The sequence below is a fragment of the Centroberyx gerrardi genome, chromosome 24, assembly GCF_048128805.1.
Source record: "Centroberyx gerrardi isolate f3 chromosome 24, fCenGer3.hap1.cur.20231027, whole genome shotgun sequence".
NCBI classification, from domain to species: domain Eukaryota; kingdom Metazoa; phylum Chordata; class Actinopteri; order Beryciformes; family Berycidae; genus Centroberyx; species Centroberyx gerrardi.
Window position 1 is genome coordinate 22,268,376 of NC_136020.1, and position 24,244 is coordinate 22,292,619.

The window sequence follows — 24,244 nt, forward strand, 5'->3', positions numbered from 1 at the left end:
GCTCATTAATATTAACGACCCCTCTGTTCCGATTGGCTAACCGTTTCGAGAGCGAAACGTGAGACGCCGCGGCCCGGCGGCTACAGGTAGGGAAAACTCTCCGGTAATAAACGATGACGACCGCTCGACCGCTTTGAAAAAAACACTTTGTTAGTCTATTATTTCTTACAGAAATGATAATGAGCGAACCTTTGTGACGCCACAAAGTTACGGAAGTCCAAACGGCTCGTTTAGAGGCTCGCTTTTCTAATATGGATTGTGTGGATTTAGTTTTGATACTTTCACCATGTTTAGATACACATCCAACTCCTTTATCATCACAGAGGAGAGGGGAGTCCTGCTTTACATCATATGGGACATTTAATATCCATATATGGTTCTTTGGGATATTGAAAGGTTCTTAATCCTAAGTTATTGGACGGTGGGTGAAGGCATAAATGTGGAAAATAAACAAGCCCCTCCATAGTTTATATTGTGTAATTGCGAATGAGGCTAAACAAGGACAGATAAACAAAAACAGAGCAGAAACGGTTCTTTAAATAACCAGAAATGGTTCTTCTATGGCACCGCTCCAAAAAACCTTTTTCGGTTCCAGTTCGCACCTTTATTTCATTTTTCTCTTCACCCCGACTCAAAACACTCGCTGCATCTGCTGCCTGTAAGTTCCCATGTCTCTCTCTCTCTCTCTCTCTCTCTCTCTCTCTCTCTCTCTCTCTCTCTCTCTCTCTCTCTCTCTCTCTCTCTCTCTCTCTCTCTCTCCTCTGCACTCGGTCAATCAAGGCACATGTAAAGTCTTACTGTGAAGCACCTTTGCAGCCCGGCTCTGTTATTATTATTATTCTTATAGTCTCAAAATGAGTTCATAGGTTGTTTCTTTCCTTTTTTTTTTATATATTTTTTTTTCCTTTTGATGAAGACTTCTTTCAATAAATAACACAAATATATTCATACATCATATATATATATAGATAGATAGACATGTATAAACTACATGCATTTCATATAATTTAAATAATTTATATGTACAGCCCCCCCCAACACACACACACACACCCCAACCCCCCCCCCACCCCCCACCCCCACCCGACCCCCCCCTCCCCTTCTCATCTCAAAAAAAAGAGTTCTTCCAAAACAGCTTGAGTTTGCAGCACAACTACATGACATATCAGTTAAATGGACCCAAGATCGATCTCCTCAGTAGAAGTATCATTTTATAGCAGAAACGTCGCTCCAGCGCCGCCGTGTCACATAATCCTGCGGCGGGCGGGGAGGAAATAAAATCCTATACAGGAAGTAGAATCCCAAACACGACCCAGAAGTCCCCAGGAGGGCTCCGCCGAGGTTTCGTTTGTTTTTGTTCACGTCCTGCGGTGTTTCCGGGACAGCGCGCAGACGCAGGAGGTGTCGATGCGTATCCACCTCCATCCCACCGCGTTGCGTTCCCGCGTCAGCGCGCGCACGTACGTCTGCGACGTCTTGCACTGCGAGTTCCAGTGCTTGTCGTCGATGCCCCTGCAGCCGCTCTTGGAGGGCTTGGCGGTCCGACAGCGCGTCTCGTAAAAGTACTGTTTCGCCTCCTGCGTGCCGGTGGTTTTAATTTTGGCCATAACGGTGACCGCCTGCCCCCGGATGTCCATGGCCTGGGTTTTATCCGTCACCCACTGGCTCTCGCTGTCGCACACCGAGTATTCCCCGCGGTAGCTCTTGTGCTCAGCGTAGCGCTTCTTCCGCGTCTTGTTCCCCGCCGCGCCGCCGTCCGGGCCCACGAAGTCGTCCATGAGGTACAGCGGCGGCGGCTGCAGCGGCGGCCGGTCGCTCAGCAGCACCCGGGGCGAGTTGTACCGCTTGTTCTGTCTGAGAAGGTCCGAGTTCAACAGGGTGACCGGCTGGTAAACCGCGGCGTCGGCGCGACCCGTCCCCCGCTGCTCCGCGTCGCCCTGCTCCTCTAAGGGGAGGTTCGCCCCGAGCGGGCCCAGAGGAGGCAGCGTGTCCCGGGGCTCGGCGTCCCTGCTCCTCCCCTGCTGGCCCTGGTTCCCCCGGGTCTTTCCTCTCGTCAGGTCGGCTTGGAGCAGCTGGATGATCAGAGAGTTCAGGGGGTCCGGACTCGGCTGCTGCTGCTGCTGCTGCTGCTGTTGCCCCTGGTGACTGCTGTCCATGTTGGTTGCCTGGATACCATAGAGGTACGCGAGGACCATCACGTACAGCAGGATGGACATCACTAGATTCACCTGTAAGATCTGCAAAGACAGAGAGGAGAGAAACTATCAGTTATGAGCAGGGGGATCGCATCCTCCTGGTTTCCTTCTTTCTTCCCCCGATTTTAGAGTTTCATTTTCTACTAAAGCTTCAAAATCAAAACTCTTTAAAAATCAACTAGAAGTCACTCAGTAGAGTGTAAAACTCTGCCAACGCTGAACAATTCTCCAACTTGCAAAGCTGCAAGAGGTGATGATCACAGTTTGTTTTTTTTTGGTCTGTATTTAAGGTTAAAGTTTGGCATAAGGTTGCTGATAAAGTTATGGTCAGAGTTTAAGAGTATTAGCAGCTTTTAAGGCAGAAATCATGTCAAGTTAAAGTTAAAGTAAAAATTAAAAAGAAAATACAGTTTTACCTCCCCACCACCCCATTTGTTAAATGAGAAAAAAAAAAACCCACTTTAAATAAGATCATTAATTAGCATTTTTATCACTAATCAGCCAGATGCATCTCCTCATCTGAATACAGAGGAGGAAAATTGTCAGTTGACAGAAAAATTTGTTGATCAAACATTATCAATTAAGACGCACAAACAAAAAATAAGTCTTTTCTTGCCAAATTTGATTCCCACTTGAGTCTCATTTGATTAAAGTTCAGAAAATCTCCCAGTCAGTGTGGGAACCTCTGGCCTGGTCTCCCTTACCACAATGTAAATATTAGCAGCAGTGTGTGTGTGTGTGTGTGTCCTGGTGTGAACACAGAGTTATGGGAACTAACGTGCTGCTACATGCACAACAGACCGTGCGGCAGGAAAGACTCATAACTCTTCAGACCGATACATGGGAACGCTTGGCACGCACATTTCCCCGTGTTCCCAGATGATCTCTCTCTCACGACTTAACGGCATCAATTACTTATTCAATTAAGAACGTGAAAACATGACCGTCTGAACTCACAAATTACATTAGTATGGAATTGAAAGTAACAGGTAGGAGGAGTCTAGTTGGTAGAGAAGCGGGTTTGTGAGAGGAAAGGTCGCCGGTTTGAATCCAACAGTCTCGGAAAAATTCAGTGAATTGAACGCAAACTCTGATTACGTGTTGTGGACACAAATATTATGAAGATTATGTTCCTTCACCATGAAAGGATTATGTGACAACAGCGGGAACTGGACTCGACATTTTCACCTGTTCATCATGTGAAAAGGTTCGCTAATTGATCGCTAATTGGTCATGATTAGATAAGAAAAACTTTCGGTAACACTTTCTATGAAGCCCGTGTCTATAATACATTATAATCATACTTATAACACATTATAATGCCATCATAATGCATTATAAGTATAGTTATAATCATGCATAGACAGTTATAATGTTTTATAACATTACTCATAATCTGTTATAAAGCTTTTTCATTTAAGTGGTAATGAAAAAGCTTTATAACAGATTGTAAGTAATGTGTTTATAATGTGATAAAACATTATAACTGTCTATGCATGAAAATATAGGTGTGCAGCAAAGTAAATAACCTGAGAAAATAACTGAAAATGGCTTTAAAGTATGCTATAAAAATAAATTAACCGTTTTTAGCCACTAAATATTAGCAAAAGTTATTATTATAATAAGTGAGTGATCAAAAGTAACCAAAGGCCAACAAGCTGTCAATTAAAAAGGGTAAATATAACACTTCTGTTTCCTTCTATCTAAATCTAAACACAAATCTAACAACTCTGGTTTGTACAGAAAGTCGGTCGAGGGACATTTGAAAACGGAAATATTTAAATTCGGAAATTCAAAACAGTTGAATTTTAATTGACAGCAGCCATCGTTAACCTGCTGAAGCTGTTTTTTTGTGCGATGCTTTATTGATCCGCATCAGGAAAGTCTTATTTCACCTGCCCGCCCCTCCACAGGGAGGTCAGAGGTCAGAGGTCGGAGGTCGGAGCTCAGCATCAAGTCACCTTGCTGTGTAATTTGGCTCCCAAGGGCCCCCAGCTGCCCCACAGTGACATTTCTCCTCTCATCTTCTATACAGTTTCCTGGGCGTGACCGACGACCCGATCTGCTCAAGCCTAAACAAGTTCCAGCATTGCGACTGCGAGTTTGTTTGTGTGTTTTCAGTCCTTGTGTTGGGGTGATAGCCACTCCCCGAAGAGCTCTGCAAGTCACATGACAACACCTCATGACAGAGGGAAGTTTTTAATGTCAAACCGAAGTTTAAAAACGGCTCGCTTCATTACATTCACACCAAACGTACATGATACAGGTAATATTTCAGAGGGAATACATGATGATAGCTGAGTTAATTCTGTGTGTGTGTGTGTGTGTGTGTGTGTGTGTGTGTGTGTGTGTGTGTGTGTGTGTGTGTGTGCGTGCGGTTGCATATCTGGCTTCATTGCCACATGCTTCTTCCCAATCAGCACCCTGTGATTTATGGGGCTGGGAATTGAAAGTCCGGGTCAGGATGTGCAGGCGGTGTGTTCCTGCCAGGAAATCAGCATCAGCATGTTGTGTTCAACTCCCAGTCCGCAGAAAAGCTGGAGTTTTGAGATTTTACTTTTTTTTAATTTATTTTTTTAATCTTTATGTCCTTAGGGAAAGTTGACTGAGCACCTCCCTGCTTTTCATTCACACAGTTCCACACATTCACACCTTGCAGCTGCCCAGCACAGCCACAGTCTGGCTGTCGGCCATATTGAACAGCTTCATGTGGGGTTCAGTGCCTTGCTAAAGGGAACCGAAGTCAGGTGTTGAGGGAAAGGAGAGTGTTTCTCAATCTCTTCCCCTGCACAGACTTTCTAGGGATTTCTCTAACCTCTAAACGTATAAAAATAAAGCTTTAAGACAGATTATTTCTGAGAAAATGCTCTGTAATACAACCTGTACATTAAAGCTCAGAGCCTCAGACCCAAATGAGAAATTGTAGTCTTTCATCCTGGGACTCTTTGGGAACTTATTGGTCTCCTGGCCACGTTAAACCGAGCTCAAGTTCAATCTGCTGTGACCCAATCTGGGGCCCCGGTGCCATAATTTAAGAAACAGCTGCACTGAAAAAAAGCACAGAGAGAGAGAGAGAAGGAGGAGAGACAGATATAAGTCGTGTTTGAACGTTTCTGTCCTCCTCCTCTGCTCCTCCACCGCCGCCTGGCTCCGCCCACAGAGAGAAATGTTTGGAATCCGGCTGCGAGTCGCTCTGGGGAATCTTCTGGCTCGCAACAATGCGACCACGCAACTTCTCCTGCGAGCTCAGAGAGGAGAATGTGATGATGAGAGTTTCAAAGGAGACGCTGCTGTTCATGGCATGAATCAAGTGAAATTTACTGAAACCAGACTCTTATTTTAGGATTTTTTTTAGTGAAATCATCTCACTGCACTGACTAATTTTACCGGTTTTAACAAATTTGACTTTTTTTTTTTTCCAGGAGAATGTAACTTGTTTCAGGACATTTTCTTGGTAAAAGTGAAATTGTCTTGGAGAAAGTTTTTTGTTTCCAGATTTTCTTCATTGTTTTATGATGATTTCTTGACAGAAGACATATTGGCATGAAGCAAGTGAAATTTACTGAAACCAGCAGATTATCTAGTTTAGTTTTAGTTTATTTATTAAGTTTATTTGTCAGGGACCATGTGCAAAAGAGAACATTGATCTCAGAGAAAAGAGAAAGAGAAAAGATGCTTTGCACCAGATTATAGCTATTTGCTAATTTCCATCTGCAGTCCCAGGGCAGGTCTGCCAGTGCAGTGAGAGAATTTGACTAAAAATATCATGAAATAAGCTTGATAGGTCTGGAGACAAGATAAAACCACTTGACAAGTCATTTTTTGCACCATGGCACTGCAGCCTGGTTCATGATTCACGGGGAAACACACATGCAGGAGTGTGTGTGTGTGTGTGTGTGTGTGTGTGTGTGTGTGATCAAATCAGAGTTGAGGTCTAAATCACTGGCTGTCGGCTGCATTTGGGAGTGTTGTGAGGTTGTGGACCAGCTGGAATCTGAAACAACGCGGACGGAGCCGCTGTTACATCGACGTTTCTCTGTCAGGGATTGGCTAATAATTTCCTAGAAAGGAACTGTTCATTTCTTGGGAAGTTTCCTGGAAAGAAGCATGAAATGAAGCAGCAGCTCTGTAGAAAGCGAGAGTCGATACTGAACATTTCTCAAAGAGTTTCCTGGAAAGAACTGCAGAACTATAAACTATTTACTGGAAAAATAATAGGCAGAGGTCATTTACCAGAAGTCATTATTCATATGATTATTTAATATAGTTATTTGTTGAATTCTTAATTCATTTTAGTTCATTTCTAATTTTCTACATAACTACCGCATAATGTCATGGTTCTTTCCAGGAAACTTGCTAAGAAATTCACATTTCCTTTCTAGGAAATTATTAGGAAATTGTGTAATTGCGGAAAATAAAGCGTTACCGGAAGAGGAACCGGAGCCGTGTGATTTGTGAGGATTTGGACAGTTGAATTTTACTACAGCAGCAGTGAGACGTGTAAAGACTGTGTGAAGTAACTCCAGCCGGCAGATAAATGCAGTGGAGGAGAAAGTACAAGATCTCCCTCTGAAATGTAGTGGAGGAAAAGTAGAAAGTCTCACAAAAAGGAAATACTCGAGTAAAGTGCCAGAACCTCAAAACTGTACTGAAGCAAAGTACTTTGTAGAATGTACTTTTAGATCATTTCCAGAGAGAGGAACCAGGACCGCTGGGAATAACTTAAAAAAAACAAAAACCACCAGTATTGTCCTTTAAAAAAACTCTATGCAGCCAACGATAAAGTCAAAGAAGCGTTTCTCTAAACGAGACTCCAGCTGTTGTTGTGTAATGGGTACAGTGTGTATGAGCAGGTCTAATGTGGATTTGATGTTGGTGCATTACTGCTGAGTGAGCAGAGCAGGCTGCGGCGCTGCAGGAGCCCGGGTGCTGCAGGAGCCCGGGTGCTGCAGGAGCCCGGGTGCTGCGGCGCTGCAGGAGCCCGGGTGCTGCAGCGCTGCAGGAGCCCGGGCGCTGCAGGAGCCCGGGTGCTGCAGGAGCCCGGGTGCTGCAGGAGCCCGGGTGCTGCGGCGCTGCAGGAGCCCGGGTGCTACAGGAGCCCGGGTGCTGCGGCGCTGCAGGAGCCCGGGTGCTGCGGTGCAGCACGCCGTAAAGACGCATTCACTGCATGCACGCAAAAACTAACAGGGTTGAAGAGTCTGAGAGGAGAATGGAGGTCAAGGATGATAACAGACTGACAGATTGGTGCGAACAGAAAGAGGTCAAGCTCCTGGAACACATAACTACCATTTTATTGGACTGTGTGTGTGTGTGTGTGTGTGTGTGTGTGTGTGTGTGTGTGGCAGTCAGGGAACACAGCGTTGATCAGAGTGACTCATTCCCATTAGCAGTAATATGGCTGGATGATTCAGCTCTCAACAGACTGATGAAGGGATGGAGGAAGAGGGGGGGGGGGGGGTGTTCAGCAGCAATGTCACCTTACAGTCAATGGCTCAGAAAACACACACAAACACACACACACACACACACACACACACACACACACATGCAGTGCTTTGTCATCCCCAAATCATAAAAGCTCATTTCTCTCCAGGTGTTGCTGCAATATTGGAAAACTGCAAAATGACACACAGGTGGTGCACACACACACACACACACACACACACACACACACATTTTAGTGTTGTTCTGGCTGAAATACTGTCATTTTAGCTCCTGTGTAAGACTTTGATCAGACTCGACGGCTGGGACTGGTGGATTGAACTAATGATTGTCTGATTAATGATTATTGATTAACTGATCAGGACTGAACTCTCAGTCTCTTGTCCCTTTAACTGCGTGTCACAGAGAAGAGGCGGTGCGGACGGCTGATTGTAATCGTTCAGGATTGCACCAATCACCTCCTTAATTAGACAGACTTCTCAGCCAATCACATCCTCGTCTGGAGGACCCTCGGCAATCAGCCTATGAGAGGCTGCGGAGGTTGTTGGATGAGACGTTTTCTCTTTAAATGTCTGTTTTTCTGCCAGTTCATATAACTCAACAGTTACAATCCAAGCTCCGCCCCCACACTGTTTGATTGACAGGTGATTGACAGGTGGTCTCTGGGAAGTGCAGCGCAGAACCATAGAGACATACTGGGATTCAAACTGGTGACCTTCCAGTTACAAGTCTCTAACTGATGATCATTTCAAAGAAAATTATGAAAAAAATATGAAAAAGTTATCTGTAAAATCCATAATTTCAAGTCTAAGTAGAAACGTTTCCACTAAATTCTGATCAAATCAACACTAACCACTTATTCTGACATTGAGACAACTTTTGAATTTCACATCACAACTCGGATCCGGCTGTTAAATGGAAACGTTCGCTCAGGAGTGTCTCTCTCTCTCTCTCTCTCTCTCTCTCTCTCTCTCCGGCCGGTGAAACTGCACCGCAGCGCTCAGTCAGACAAATTAATTTTCCCTCCTGCCGCCATAATCGCCGCCATAAAAGCTCTCACTGTGTTTTATGATGTTGAGATTAAGGCTGGCGGAGGCTAACGGCGGGTGAGCGCTAACTTGCTGAGTGGGCAGGGTGATAATGGGACGAACGTGTGTGTGTGTGTGTGTGTGTGTGTGTGTGTGTTGTTGTATTTCTGTGCTTGTTTCAGGACCAAATGTCCTCACAAGGATAGGAAGATGAGAAAACTCCTGCAACGTGAGGACATTGATGCAGGTTCTCACTTCTATTTTTATAAGGATTTAGGATTAGGATTTAGGTTTCGGGTGAAGATTCAAATTAGAACTAGGTTAGGGTTAGGATAAGGTTTATTTATTTATTTATTTAGACTTTATTTTCCAAGGAAGTCCTGGCCAAGAAATGGCAGCAGGGGTCACACACAGTAGAAAAATACAAAAATATTAAAATATGTTAATATGTTTAGGGTTAGGGAATGAATGTCGTCAGTGGCCCTCACAAGTAGAGTAATACGAGTGTGTGTGTGTGTGTGTGTGTGTGTGTGTAACAGAGAGTGAGAGTGATAAAGAGAAAAGGTTGAGGCGGACAGATGTTAATGCTCCTGAAACATAAAATACAATAAAACATAATAAAACACAACGGAGCGCCGCCTCAGGCTGACAGGAGGTGATGAGTCCTGCTGTTTCAGAGGCATCGAGGTGAATCTGATTACACACACACACACACACACACACACACACACACACACAGTCAGTCTGTCTGCCTGCAGGGCTTAAAGCATTCATTCTGAGCCTGAAATGTTCCTGACTGATGGGTGTGTGTGTGTGTGTGTGTGTGTGTGTGTGTGTGTGTGTGTGTTAGTAGTCGGCACACTACACTTATTTCTCTATTTCTCTATAAAACTAGTCCAATAACAAGAACAATGAAAACAATTGACACATTTCTGTGCTGAATGAATGAATATTCAACACACAGCATTATTAATCTATAAACCTAGTGCAATAAGGAGAACTGTGGAGGCCCCCAGGGGTCACCTGGTACAAAAAAAAAATGATGCGGAAATCAGTCGGCACGGTTTTCTTACAATTTACTCCTAAAGTGCCCACGGATCAGTAAACCATGCATCAGATTTGTAATATCTACGTTGATAACATCAAAGAGAGACTTTTAGGCCTTTATACAGTGAGCCAGAGCCGTTACACACTGCTCGGCATACATACAGTGAGCTGTAATAACCGTTAGGCACCTAGGCCATATGTGAACCATAACCATTGATTAATCACATCAGTAGGTCTAAGTTATGATCCGATGTGTGTTTTGGTGACAATATGAAACCCATTTACTCCCTATAAATCATGCTTGTAGAAAAAAGCATGTTAATTAAAATTTATATGCAACTCTGTGGGCCGCTGTGGTGTCTCTGTTTGATGTCATCAATATATATATTACAAATCCATGTGCACGCTCTGCTAATCCGCGGGCATGGTTTACTATTCCGTGCGCATGGACCAATCGGTGCCCGTATGGATTTCCACATCAATTATTTTTTTCTTACCAGGTGACCCCTGGGAGTTAACTGTCGCTCCAGTGTGGTCAGATCAGATATCAGAGTGCAGCACAGCGGCGTTGTGACGCGTGTTTCTTCACCAGCTTTCAGAAACTTCCTTTCCATATTTCAGCTGTGCTACACCACGGAGTCGGTGCTACATGGTGATAGAAAGCAGCTTGCTGTTCATTGGATGAAAAAAAAAAAAACTTGCTCGCATTCCATTGGTAAATGTAAAATATTGCTTTGCTTCGCTGAATATGATTGGATAAAACGCATCAAAAACAATAACCCACGTGGAGTGAGTTTTTTTTTTTTTTTTTTGTCGAAAATAGTTTGTGAATCTAAAACGTCCATATGCCGGAAATCCGGCACCTGGCCAGAGGTCTTTAACCCCTGTGCCTGTCTGTCTGTCTGTCTGTCTGTCTCTCTGTCTGCCTGTCGTCTTTTCTATCTGCCTTTCTGTCTCTCTGTCTGTCTGCCTGTCTGTCTCTGTCTGTCTGTCTGTCTGCCTGTCTGTCTCTGTCTGTCTCTCTATCTGCCTGTCTGTCTGTCTCTCTATCTGCCTGTCTGTCTGTCTCTCTATCTGTCTGTCTGCCTGCCTGTCTGTCTGTCTCTCTATCTGCCTGTCTGTCTGTCGTCTTTTCTATCTGTCTGTCTGTCTGCCTGTCTGTCTGTCTCTCTATCTGCCTGTCTGTCTGTCGTCTTTTCTATCTGCCTTTCTGTCTCTCTGTCTGTCTGCCTGTCTGTCTCTGTCTGTCTGTCTGTCTGTCGTCTTTTCTATCTGCCTTTCTGTCTGTTTGGCAGCTGAAAGTTTCCTGATTCAGATTTTTTTTCCCTCAGATCTGATGTTTTCTAATCAGTGTAAACAACACTTTATCACTTGGATACGTGGTATAAATTCGACTTAACACCGAAATCAGATTTTGTCAGCGTTGCCATGACAATAAGCAAATCTTACATCATTCACCTGAAACACCTGTGGCAGTATTTTCTCCCACAGCTTCTTGTGTGAGCAGCGTCGGGACGGAGGACAACGAGACACAGCAGGGGAAAGGAAGACAAACAGCGACTTGACTGATATTTGGGGAGAAGTAACTGAAACTGAAATGTGTTTGTTTCTACATCTCTGTCAGTTCATATTGATGTGAGATACGGGTTACATCCTAGAATAGATACAAACAACGTCTAAAAAAATCAGATATGAGCAGCGATCTGGATTTGAGCATGAAGTCCTGCAGTGTGAACGGAGCCGGCGATCCGTCTGTTGAATCTGCTGTTTGTGTGTGTCAGTCCAGCTCTGATCGTACAAATCACTCATTTGCAACGTCATTTCCACTGCTTTCTATCACACACACACACACATACACACACACACACACTGTACCGGTGTAAGGAAACTCGAAAAACCTCATATCTCCAAAATATCAACTTTTCAGGAACTAGGGAAAACATCCAGTGGGGTTTTGAAAGCGTTTCGTAACACCAAACGCTCGGAGAGTTTTCCCAAGCCACACAGCAGCATGTGATCCATCGATTCGCGTGAAAACATAATCGCCCACAACTGGATTTACGAGGCAGCTATACATATAACAGCTATACACTGTGTTTTCACGAGGTACAAGAAATAATTACATACATGTTTGTTTCCACTGTCTGTCTCTCCTCTCTTGCAGCCTAATATGAAGTTTAAAGGTCGCCGAGAAACAGTAATTTCACTGATGATACGGTGCGATTTTTTTTTGCAAAACACTGCTCCGAGAGAAACCGCTCGGAAGCACAAAGCCTGCACTGCCTCGCGGCTCCTGTGAGGAAACACACAGTACGCACACTGTAAACTTCTAAAAGCAGCAAGTTTGGGCGAAGATAAAGATCTGAAGCCTCGGGGAAACTGTCGAAGGATTCCTCACATTCACATGCAGATTCTGCAAAGTTCTGCTCAGGATAGGAAATGCACAAATAGTCACCGGGCTGTTTTAGTTTCTTTTTCAGTTTCTGAAATCTTACAACATTCTGAAACTGCATTTTTTCCCCCTCAACAAAGAGACTGTTATAAAGGGAGCAGCAGTCGTGTTTACGAGGCGTTCACGGTGGGCCTCCGAGCGCCGAGCTTCACACTTAAATGGATAATTGCTCAAGGAAAATTATTTTTTCATGTGATATTCAGATGGTTCTTTGGCCTGGAAATAGCCCAGCAGCGGGGTGAAACTGGAACGCGGGGGGTTCGCCCCGCCCGCATCACCCACAATCCCCCATGTGACTCCCATTAATTTAATTTTTTTGTCTGTTATAGTTCTTCTGTATAGGGGGAACTGAAAATACTTTTTTTTTGTGACCAAATTTTTATTAATCCTTTTTTCAACATTGTGTGGTTAGACCATATCAAACAATATACAAAATAAACGATGAAGGGAAAGAAAGAAAGAAAGACAGAAGGAGAGAATATATATAAACTGAAAAGACAAAAGAGTTTCCCATTGGAAATTTGCTGCCATCTGAAACTTTCTGGTAAAATGCAAACTGAGTCTGTGTGTAAATAAACAAGTTCCACAAGGATTTGGTTTAGCGAGTATGAATCTTAGGCAAAGTTACGATACAAAATATGACATGAAACACCACAAAACGGACAGGATCCTGAAAACCTCTACTGTGACACATCTTTTGTTCATTTTCAGTCCTGGCGCTCCGTGTAACACGAGCCCAAACTAAAACCAGCTGATGCTAATGAGAAATTGCCGATGACAGATGTTCCACAACACTTCAGCACTTCTGAACCTGCCTAACCCAAACAAATCAGCGAGAAATTCGACCCGACCAAACTCAAGTCTGCTGCGTCCATCAGGTTCAGATAAAGTCGTCCTGACGTGAAAAACATGAAAAAGCAGCGACGTTTTTTTTTAATTATCTGCACAACATTCATATTACGCAAATGGCAGAAAAATGTGCAACAGTGCAACCAGAGAGTTAAAGCCACCCTGCCAACATGAACTCCAGCTCAACCTCAAATTAATTTAATCTTTATTGCTTTCACTGGGAGGTTTTAGTTTCACGAGATCTACTCTAAAACACTTTATAGGCCCATGCTCAATCATTTTGTTTGCCTAGTGTTCAGCTCAGTTTTCAGCATTTTTTGAATCAGCATGGTGATTCATATCGGTCTGGTCCAGTCCACCACTGATTCACTGACAAAATTTCTCATCTCGACCGATTGGTTGGAGTTAGTTGTCAGTTATCAAAGTCTTTGACCAATCACAGTAGCAAAGCAGACTGACATAATCTGGAAACGCCTCAGAGCGACAACAATCATGGCGGCGTTCACTTCCGAGCTTTTAAACAGCTGATTGTTCCTGTTTTAATTCATCGATATGATGTAAAGCAGGACTCCCCTCTCCTCTGTGATGATAAAGGAGTTGGATGTCTATCTAAACATGGTGAAAGTATCAAAACTAAATCCACACAATCCATATTAGAAAAGCGAGCCTCTAAACGAGCCGTTTGGACTTCCGTAACTTTGTGGCGTCACAAAGGTTCGCTCATTATCATTTCTGTAAGAAATAACAGACTAACAAAGTGTTTTTTTCAAAGCGGTCGAGCGGTCGTCATCGTTTATTACCGGAGAGTTTTCCCTACCTGTAGCCGCCGGGCCGCGGCGTCTCACGTTTCACTCTCGAAACGGTTCGGCCAATCGGAACAGAGGGGTCGTGAATATTAATGAGCCTTAAAGACACGGCGACAGAAACGGCCTGTTCTTGGTAAGGCTCAGAGAGATGCTGGAAAATGAACGTGGAGAAATGGATTGAGAGTGTTTTTGGTTCATGACACCACACACACAGCTTTGAATGGACCTCAAGACACAAAATAAAACTCTGGAGAGTGAGAATATGGACCTTTAAGTTTTAAGGACTGATGAAATCTCTAAATCAAACTTGCTATCATCTAGTTCCTTTGCTGGCTGCCATGTTGGTAGTTGTTGTCGCTCTGTAACACTTGTCATAAGGAGGTTTGTCCCGCCTTCATCCACCATCCAATCAGGTTTGTCGGAAAGTATCTGTCAGTATCTGTCACATTGTCAAGTTCAAAAAGTGAAGGCTGAGGTGAATTATGGGGCAAACAGCTCATTTCATCTTTCCTCTTCCTGTGTTGAAGCCTTTGCCAGCTCCTCACTGACAGCTCAGTGTTTCTCCTCCTCTGATTGGCTGCGGCTGCTGGAGGACAGGTCAGGACCTGAGGAGGCGGCTTTAAAGTGTCAGCCAACAGGACCTTGTTTCTTTATCCGAAATGTCAAAATCATTTGGATAATCTTTTTCACTTCAGGGAATGGAGAGGAAGGAGGAGGAGGAGGAGGAGGAGGGAAGGAGTCTTGAAGGAGAGGAGAGGAGGGGCTGAGACGAAGGAGGGAGGAAGGTGTGAAGGAAGCGAGGGAAGGAGAGGAAGGAAGAAAATACAAGGAGGTGAGGTTTGAGTGTCTGATGACCAGGATGAATGAGATTCTTCGTGTAATGTGCACTGCAGTTAAGTGTTTTTTATAATTCTGGTTTACATAAAACTGCATTTGAATGTTTTGTTTGTTTGTTCTGTGAATGTGTGTGTGACTGTTTTATGTTTTTTTGTGTGCGCTGGCTGTGAACATGGATTTCCTCGAGGACAGTAAACTAAATTACACAACTTACAAAGCTGAAGTGCTTGTTACAAAAAGAGTCACGTGTGAAAACTCACATGTGAATTCAAAACGTGTTTTTTTTTGGAAAGATTTTTCTTTCACATTGTATTCTGACATCATATGTGACGATTTTTACTTCACACGTGAAAATTTCAATTCATTCAAGTGTTTTTCTTTTCAGCATGTGAACATTTTTTCACATTTTCACGTGACAATATTTGCATTACATGTGAAAACTTAATTTCACATACAAAGTAAATAAATCGCAGATGAAAATGTCATTATTTATGTATTTATTTATTTATGGTTTATTTGATCGGGACAGATACAATATACATAGACAAACTGAGAACAGCTATCCGATGCAAGTATCATAGTGTTTATAGCGGATGCTAATTTGCAACACCCGTCCCATTTTCACATGTGAAATGGGGAAATTTCCACGTGTTCACATGTGAAAACCAGCATGTGGGGAAAAAAGCACATGTGAATTTACATTGCGTTTTCACATGTGACTTGTTGGAAAGGAATATGACAGCTACACATCATGACACAGACCGCATGCTGTGTTGAACACGTTAGCTCTTCTTCTTCTCTCAGCAGCGTATTAATAGTCAAACCACATGAGCGGCCGGCCTGGTTCGAACCCGGCGGCAACACATTCCTCCAGACACAACTCTATTCATGCTCTCACATACTTGCTTGATTGCCTGTTTGCTTCGATACTTATCTACTTACGTACTAATTTACTTACTTGTTAACTTGTTTATGTATTTATAGCGCTGTCACTTCTTGAAGTGCATTTTCAGTAGTAAAATAAAGTAGTAAGAAATCAACGGGGACACAACAGGGGGAAAAACACGGGAGACGAAGCTAATTCCAGGCCAGCAGAGGTAAATTTAATAATAATGATAATAATACATTTTATTGGTAAAGGGCTTTTCAAAGATGCTTCACAACAAAAAACAATGTCCAAGCTACAATTTGTGTCTGCTTCCATACTACACCTGACCACTACAACATAGACATTTTAGGTATTTTTCAACCAAATGTTCCAAATATGATGAGTGTTTTCACCAAAAATCAGCATATCAACAGAACAAAGTACGGGGTAAAATACACTTCATGCCACTTCATGTTTAATTTCACGCATTTATGAACATTTCTGCCTCCATTCAGAATCAGAATCAGAAATACTTTATTGATCCCCGAGGGGAAATTGGGTCATTTCAGACCCTGGTACTCGGCAGCTCCAAAGACCCGTATTGTAAAACTAGCATTAATTTAAAATGCTGATACACCTCAAAGGGCAGTTTCATGCGTTATTTCCTTGTGGTTGTGCATGTCTTTTGTAAAAAACAAACCGCACATTCTGTATATGTATAAAAATAATGAGAATGATAATAACAATAACTATATGCAAAAACATATCTTTTCAGCTTTTAAGTAGCCTTAATTTTAACTGTTTAATTCAGATTGTGTTCTATTAATGCAATTCACTTGAATTAAAAGAACATATTCTTTTTATTTTTACTTGATTTTATTCTTTTAATGCAATTCATTTTGCTTCTTTTTAATTTGTTTGCCTTCTATTGATGTAAAGCAGTTTGTTGTGTATGAAGGGTGCTTTACAAATAAAGGTTATTATGATTATATTATTATTATTAGTAGTAGTAGTAGTAGTATTATACTGTATATGTACAACACATTTCTTAATAAAGATACAAAGGGATGTGAATGTGTGAATGAGACAAATACATGAAGAAACCATCAGTGATAAGAAGGGAAGTCGCTCAGCTCAGCAGAAATAACTCCAGACTGTGTAACAGCATTTAGACTCAGGATCTGATGTAACTGTCTCTGTGCTATTTAGGATGGGAAGCTGCTAAAAACCTGGCTGCCATGATAGAGGAAACACACACACACACACACACACACACACACTCACACACACTCTCAACAACATGACAAGCACTTGATACACTTCAAAGTCAGGTGGTTTGGAGACTGTCAGGCTGCGTTCAACAGCCAGCATGTTCTGATCGGTTTCTCTGAACTCCGCAGTGTTTCCTCCCTCAGTTCAGAGGGTGAGAACGATGACCTTTGACCTCTGGTGGCACCAAATAACGGCAGCGAGAGTCTCAGTCCTCCGAAACCGCCCATGAAACACAAGGGATTATGGGTAGAAGGAGACGGACGCAGGTTCCTCATGCTTGGAAAGCCTAGCAGAACAAAATGAAGTCTGGACTGATGCTCATATTCAGATATTTCTTCATGTGTTCTGAACACCACAGAAGAAGAGACAGACAAGTCCGGCATGCTGAGATAAAGTTACAGGAACTACGGATTTGTTTTGACTTCCCTGATGCCAAAATCTCTCACCTGGCAGGACGACCGGTCTCCAAAACTCTGTCCAATAAACAAGCTGCTTGTTAGTCATGTGACTTTTATTTACAAGCCCTGGCTGGCTTCTAATTGGTCAGTTTGAACCTCAATGAACCAAATACAAAAATGCAACAAAGTGAACTTTTCCCTCTGGTTCCAAACAAAGAAATCAAACAGTAGTTGTGATCACACTGTAAATTGCCCTTAGATATGAATGTACATGTGCAAACCCCCCCCCCCCTCCCCCCCCTCCTCACACACATAGATGAAAGATTTATTTATGTCCACATAAATACAAGCATACAAAGGACATAAACACTATTAATGCAGTCAGATACTGAGTCATTCAGTTACATAAGTGCCTAATTGGCAGCCACACAGGATGAAAACAGTGGCAGGTGGAAGGATAACAGACAGGATAACAGACAGGATAACAGACAGGATAACAGACAGGATCCACTTCATGGGTATAAAAAGCAACGCCTTCTCCATATTGAGCGGCTACCAATGATAGCAGATACTGAACAACACCTCGCTAACTGCTTGGCCCTTCTCTTAGGGAGACCGGCCATCTGAAGGCCCCTCACAACTAGCTTGTGCACATGACCCAGGCTGTCAAATATGAAAACTAGAAGTTTACACTTGTAGCCTAGCTGTGAAATAGTCTGCTCCAGCTGTTGATATTTCAGCATCTTGGTTAGAAAGGCTTCCTCTAGGCTGCAGTCAAAAGTACAGCCGACCTCTAGAACGAACACCTCTCTAAGATCTTCATGGACAACAACAACATCGGGGGTGTTAGCTGTAATATTAGAGAACGCTTCTGAATCCTCACTACACAGACTGAACATGCTTCACAGTATAATGCTTATAGAGCATTATAGAAGACCTGAAAATAGATGTGATTTCATAAAACAACAACTTTCTGTCTTGATTCCAGAGAAGTAAGTTAACATGCCGACAGCAGAATTTAATTTGGGCAAATAGGACGATAACTCACTTTGCTGGTTTATTATTAAAGAAATATTTTGTCTAGTGCAACATTTCTCAACACGTAGGATGTGATGTCACTGTCCCTTGTGCCAGAAAAATCGAATTAAATTCCCTTATGAGCCTGTTGTGGCTGGCAAATAAAAGTGAAAGAGTTCAATATCAGGAATGAAATGATTCAACAACCTTTTTCCTCCAACATTACATCACTCCTCTCTCTCTCTCTGTCTCTCTTTCATCTCTGTCTCTCCATTTCTCTGACGGCACATAAGTCTTTTTTTTCCCCTCACAGACAACACTGCTCCAGACCAAAAGCACAAACTTTAAAAGCAGTATGCCAGGGAGGAATGCAACAACACACACACACACGTACACACACACGCACACACACACATTCAAAGAGAAATCAAAACCCAACCCCAACTTCAACGAATCAACATCACAAGACCCCGGTTATATAAAACAGATAAATGAGGGAGTTCCAGGCGCTTCAGGTCAAATCTAACAGATTACTGAGGGAATCTGAGAGGGAGCGATTGTGTCCGGATGAAAAGAAAGCCTTGTTGTCCTGATGGAAGCAGAAGTGTGAAGTTTGATATTTTCAGAGGGGGAAAAAAACACTGAATCCAGAGTGTTTGGTTTGTTTACGGTGGGGGACTTTTCTTTTCTTTCCCCTCTGTCTTCATCTCTCTCTCTTTCTCTCTCTGTCTCCTTCCCTCCCTCGCTCCGTACCTTCAGCTTGCGAGGCTGAAGGTCCATTAAGTCGGTGTAATAACTTGCTGCCCTCTGACCCTCTCATCTCCACACCAGACATTATCCCTCCTTCATCCTCACTTCACTCCTTTTCTCCTTATTCCCTTCCCTATCCGCTTGTGCCTTCGTCCTCCTCCTCTTCCTCTGCGCTGCCCTTTTCTCACAGAAATGCTGCTGTTATGTGAGAACCTCAATGTAATTAATGAACGATTTTACAATTTAGCAAAGAAAAATGTGAAGTTGGCACCAAAAATCCTCTGGATTCCACTGCTGCTTCTATTTTTGTGACAGGAGGAAGAGAGAAATCATTCATGCGTCTAATGGTGCGTTCAAGTGCTGGTGGGAAAGTCCGACATCCGGGATTTCCAAGTCGGCCGCTAAACAGCGTTGCGTTCATGTGTTATTTTGTCGGAAAATCAAACCCGGACGTCCTGCAGCTTAACAAGTTCATTTGACAAACTACAAACTTGCAATAAAGCTGCATTGGTTTGTGTTTTCTTCCTGGTGACTGACACAAAACTTTTTCGCCTTGTTGAGAAGGTTAAAGGTCACCGTTGTGTCGTGACTCATAAACTCAGGCGGCAAAATTTCCTGAGTTTCCGACTTAAATATCCGACTTTGGAGGTGAAATCATGTGACATTTCCAAGTAGGAAATGTGTTTTTCCGATATATCCGACAGCACATGAGTACACAGTAAGAGGAGAAGAAGAAGAACAAATTGAGTGCCAAAACCAAACTGGCTAAAATTACTGCAAATTAGATTTTCACAGGATTAGTAGTGTCAGGAGACGTCTATTTTCACCAGATTACGGAAGGTGATTTGCGCTGGAATTTTTCCTTTTATAAATTAAGGAGACGGCTGATTTGCACAGGATTAAAGTCAGTGACAATCTCCGCAATTATAACATATCATAAAACACCCCCAGGTGATATTAATCCCATGCAAATAGAGATTATGTGTGTCAGTGTGTCTGTATGCATCTATCCAGCCTTCTAAGCTGTCCCTGTCTGTCCCTCTGTCTGTCTGAAATACCTGTGCTAATCATTCCCTAGAGAGGAGAGCCGGGTTCGCTGCCAAGATCCTCGCCTCACCCCGTCTCCATGCCGACTGAAGGTGTTAATCTGTCACAAGTTTGTGTTAAAGCAAAGCTTATCGCTGCTGCAGAAAACACTCAAACACGCAAACACACACAGGTACGTATGAGCAGACAGCAGACAGGGAATATACGGTGGAAGAATCGCCCGAGGAAAACAAAAAAAATCCAACGCACCCCTAGGTACAGAAGACACACAGAGAGCCTGGGAGGGGAGGAGCAGGCTTATGCCCTCTGAGCTTTTAACTCCTGCAGGATTGATCTGGCTAATCAGCCTCAGGAACACAGCGGCGTTTCCTCAGCAGCCACGTGCGGCGGCGGCCTGGAGCGGCAGATCTGAACCGAGAGGCTGCAGGTTTCATTCCAACTAAACACTGCAGCAGCTGATTTTCACTGACTAGCAGCTTCACCCCGAGAGGAGGAGGGGGGACTGGTTTGTGGAATCAGCTGCCGCAGTGTTTTGGTCTGAGGGAAAACCTGCAGGCTCTTGGGCCTCGGTGGCTCATGGTCATCGGTTTGAATCCCGGATCTCAGACCGTCTGGGTGGTGGGAAGCGAGCAAAACAACCAGCTGAACGGCCTTTGAGCAAAGCGCTCGAACCCCCAAAGCTGCGTTCACACTGCAGTAAGGAAGGAGAGTCGATCACGTTGATTCTGAGAATCGGTTTTACTAATAAACAGAATTGGAGTCGACTCCTGTTGCAATCTTCAGTCCAAACTCTGGAAGAGAAGGAACCGTTTAAATGATTTGTAATTAATTAATTCTGATTTAGACCTATCTATACTCATCTGTGTTTGATTGCCTCGGTCTGATCCATTTCACAACAAGTGGGGAGGGGGGAGGGAAAAATTCAAGGCTTGTGTTGATTTTCATTTGGAATCGGAATCCATTTAGAATCGATTCCATCAATTCCATTACAAGGAGTCGGAGTCAGGATCAACTCCAAAAAATGTGGAATCCCTACACTGCAGACTCAATTCTGAATTGCTGCTTACACCGTTTTTTTTTTTGTTTGTTTTTTTTGGATGATGGGAAAATTATCAGACCTTTCAAACTCATTGGATAAACGCAAAACTACATCATCATCAAGTTGTAAACAAAGTTGTTTTTCTTAGTTACAGAAAAGTCAACATTTTGGAGATACAAGGTCTTCACCTGACAGCGACAATATATGAGTTTCCTTAGAGCAGTACAGTGTGTGTGTGTGTGATAGACAGCAGTGTGAATGACATTGCAAATGAATCACTTTTAGATCAGAGCTGGACTGACACACACAAACAGCAGATACAACAGACGGATCACAGGCTCCGTTCACACTGCAGGACTTCATGCTCAAATCTAAATCGCTGCTCATATCTGATGTTTTGGATGACAGTTCATATCTACTCTAGGATGTAACTCATATCTCATGCCTATATGAACTGATTGTGATGTTGAAAAGACGCATGGCAGAGCAACAATAACAAAAGACGTCACATCTGTTTTTGTAGCTTCTCCTGCTCAGTTGTGGTATTTGTCTTCCAGCTGTCTCCATTAATGTCAGTCAAACTACTACTTTCTTTCCTTTGTTGTGTCTTGTTGTCCTGCATGCTAACGCTGCTCAGCCAGGCGGACAACAGTATGACAACTGTCTCAGGTGAATGACATAATTAAGATTTACTTATTGCCATGGCAACGCTGATAAATTCCGATTTGAGCATTCAGATACAAGTCGCCCTGCAGGTCACATGCCACAGGATCCAGTTTTGTTCCACATAGTTTGTTCCACGTTCCTCTAAATTTTGTATAAAAAAAAATGGGACTTCATGCAGCTTTTCACTGTTCAGATCGATTAGAAAAAACATGAGATCTGAGTCACAAAATCTGAATTGGGAAACTTTTCAGCTGCAGTGTGAACGGAGCCAAAGTGAGTGCCTCGGGATCAGGTTTTGTCCCACACGTGATCCAGATCAGAATTGAGAACAGAACTGTGACTCATGCAGCTTTTTTTTTGCTGTTTACTCTGATGAGAAAAGGGAAAAAAATCTGAATTGGGGAAACGTTCAGCTGCAGTGTGAACGGAGCCTGAGTGTCCAGCAGTACAGGACTGATCGTATTAAGCAGCTCTGAGGTGTGAATGTGCAGCCACTACCCCCCCCCCACACACACACACACACACACACACACACACACACACACACACCCCCACCCCCCCCTCTCAGGCCGATGCTTAGGCTCTTAGGCCCCAGAAAAGCTTCTATCTCTTTATTTAACCAGGCAGGCTGACTCTTCCTGCACCTTCCTCCTCTGTCCTCTCCACCTCTCTGCTATTCTTACTGCTTCCTCTCCTTTCTTATCCTCTCTCTCTCTGGCATCATCACACTTACTTAGTCTTCCATTCGGTTTTACTCTTCCTCTGCAGAAACAATGGGAAGACAGTAGAGCTGAACAATTAATTGAAAAGTCGAAATCGCAATATGAACTTCTGCAAATTCCAAATCTCAGAGGCTGCAGTTCATTTCTTCAGAGAGAGTTTGGTCCAAACTGGATTTGTGAACAAGGAGTTTTAGAGCTAATCTTTGGTCCATCAATCAAAACCTTTCATCAGACTAAATCCCCAACACTGACATCTATTTGGTTTTTAATGAAATCACTTTTCTTTAAACAATTTTAAAGTTCTGTTATGACAAGAAAAACTCAAACCGCAATTAGATTTTTTTGTCAGTATCGTTCAGCCCTAGAAGAAAGTGCAAACTGTGCAGTAAAAGTAAAGATACAGCTGTGCGAGCGTTAGGCTTTGTCTTATTCATAACTTTGAATCTACAACTATTGCATCACAAAAGCTAATCTTTGAAGTTATGACTCTTATAACATTCATTTCCACCATCTGACGCCAAAAAAGTTTGAATTTTCTGAACAGTTCCTCTCAGAGCTGCAGCAGTGAAGTGTGTTTACTTCTGATTTTATCTCTTGATGTTTCTAAATGAAACGTTTCACCACAAAACAGGAAAACGGGACTAAAAGCATCTGAAAAACTCACCGACTCCCACAGAGACACACACACACACACACACACACACACACACACAACAACAACAGAACGGATACACCACAGTCTAGAGAGAGAGAGTGTGTGTGTGTGTGTGTGTGCGTGCATTCTTCTATGTTGTTCCCAGTGTAAATTTGAGCAGAGCCTGTGGCAATGTAAGTCAGATCATGTCGGGGTGTGTTTGTGTGTGTGTGTGTGTGTGTTTGTGTGTGTGTGTGTGTGTGTGTGTGTGTGCTCTTGAGTGATGCGGCCCACCATGAGGAATGTAAACCCAACACACATGGAAGAAATACTTTGAGCCGGTGGCCTCGGACACGCTTGTTTAAACTTGTAACAGAGGAGTGTGTGAAGGACACCGGGGGAGGAAACAGAGCGGATTAGTGTGTGTGTGTGTGTGTGTGTGTGTGTGTGTGCATAATGTGTGTATTTCTTACATGTACATGCGTGTTTATGTGTGAGTGTGCGCACCTTCTATGCTTGAATCTGTACCAAATGTTTATCAGAGCTGATGCCAACTTAACCATAAAGTAATGAATCAGAACTGTGTGTGTGTGTGTAGGTGTGTGTGTGCGTGTGTGTGTAGGTGTGTGTGTGTGTGTGCACGTGCATCTCTTACTACCTCTCTATGTCTCTCAATATCACTTCCATAATTGTAAAAACAACACTGCAGTCTGTGTGTGTGTGTGTGTGTGTGTGTGTGTGTGTGTGTGTGCATGGTGGATAATGAAGTGAAGAATGAAGTGTTGCGGTCCAACTCAAACAAACTCTGAACCGAAACAGCGAAGTGTCCTCTGACATTCGATCGTTTATAACGATCAAATATCCCAAACATAGAGTAAACTAAATAATAGAGATAATTATAGTTTTAAAATATATCATTTTTCATGTTATAATCACTTATAATGGCATTTTATGAGCTGTGTGTGGGAGATATGCTTTTTTTAAAGGGGCAGTAAGTAATCCATGACCGCTATCAGCCTCTCTGGGTGATCAATAGGAACTGCGACAACATTGATTGAGTTTTTCTCCTCCTGCAGTCTCATAAGCCCCGCCCACTCCTCTCCCCTTCAGCTACGGTGGCCTGTGACGGACACACACAATAAAGTCTCATTTTCAGAGACAGAGACGAGTAAACC

The 24,244-nt window shown here is 43.1% G+C and overlaps 1 protein-coding gene across 1 annotated transcript in view; it reads right to left on the bottom strand.

The window, feature by feature from the left end:
• Positions 1–1,358: 1,358 nt before the first annotated feature.
• ntf3 (neurotrophin 3) overlaps positions 1,359–24,244 on the bottom strand; it is a 58,295-nt gene continuing 35,409 nt past the window's right edge. The window contains exon 2 of the mRNA XM_078282095.1: positions 1,359–2,237. Coding sequence (XP_078138221.1) covers positions 1,359–2,237 — 879 coding nt within the window. The remainder of the gene's footprint in view (positions 2,238–24,244) is intronic.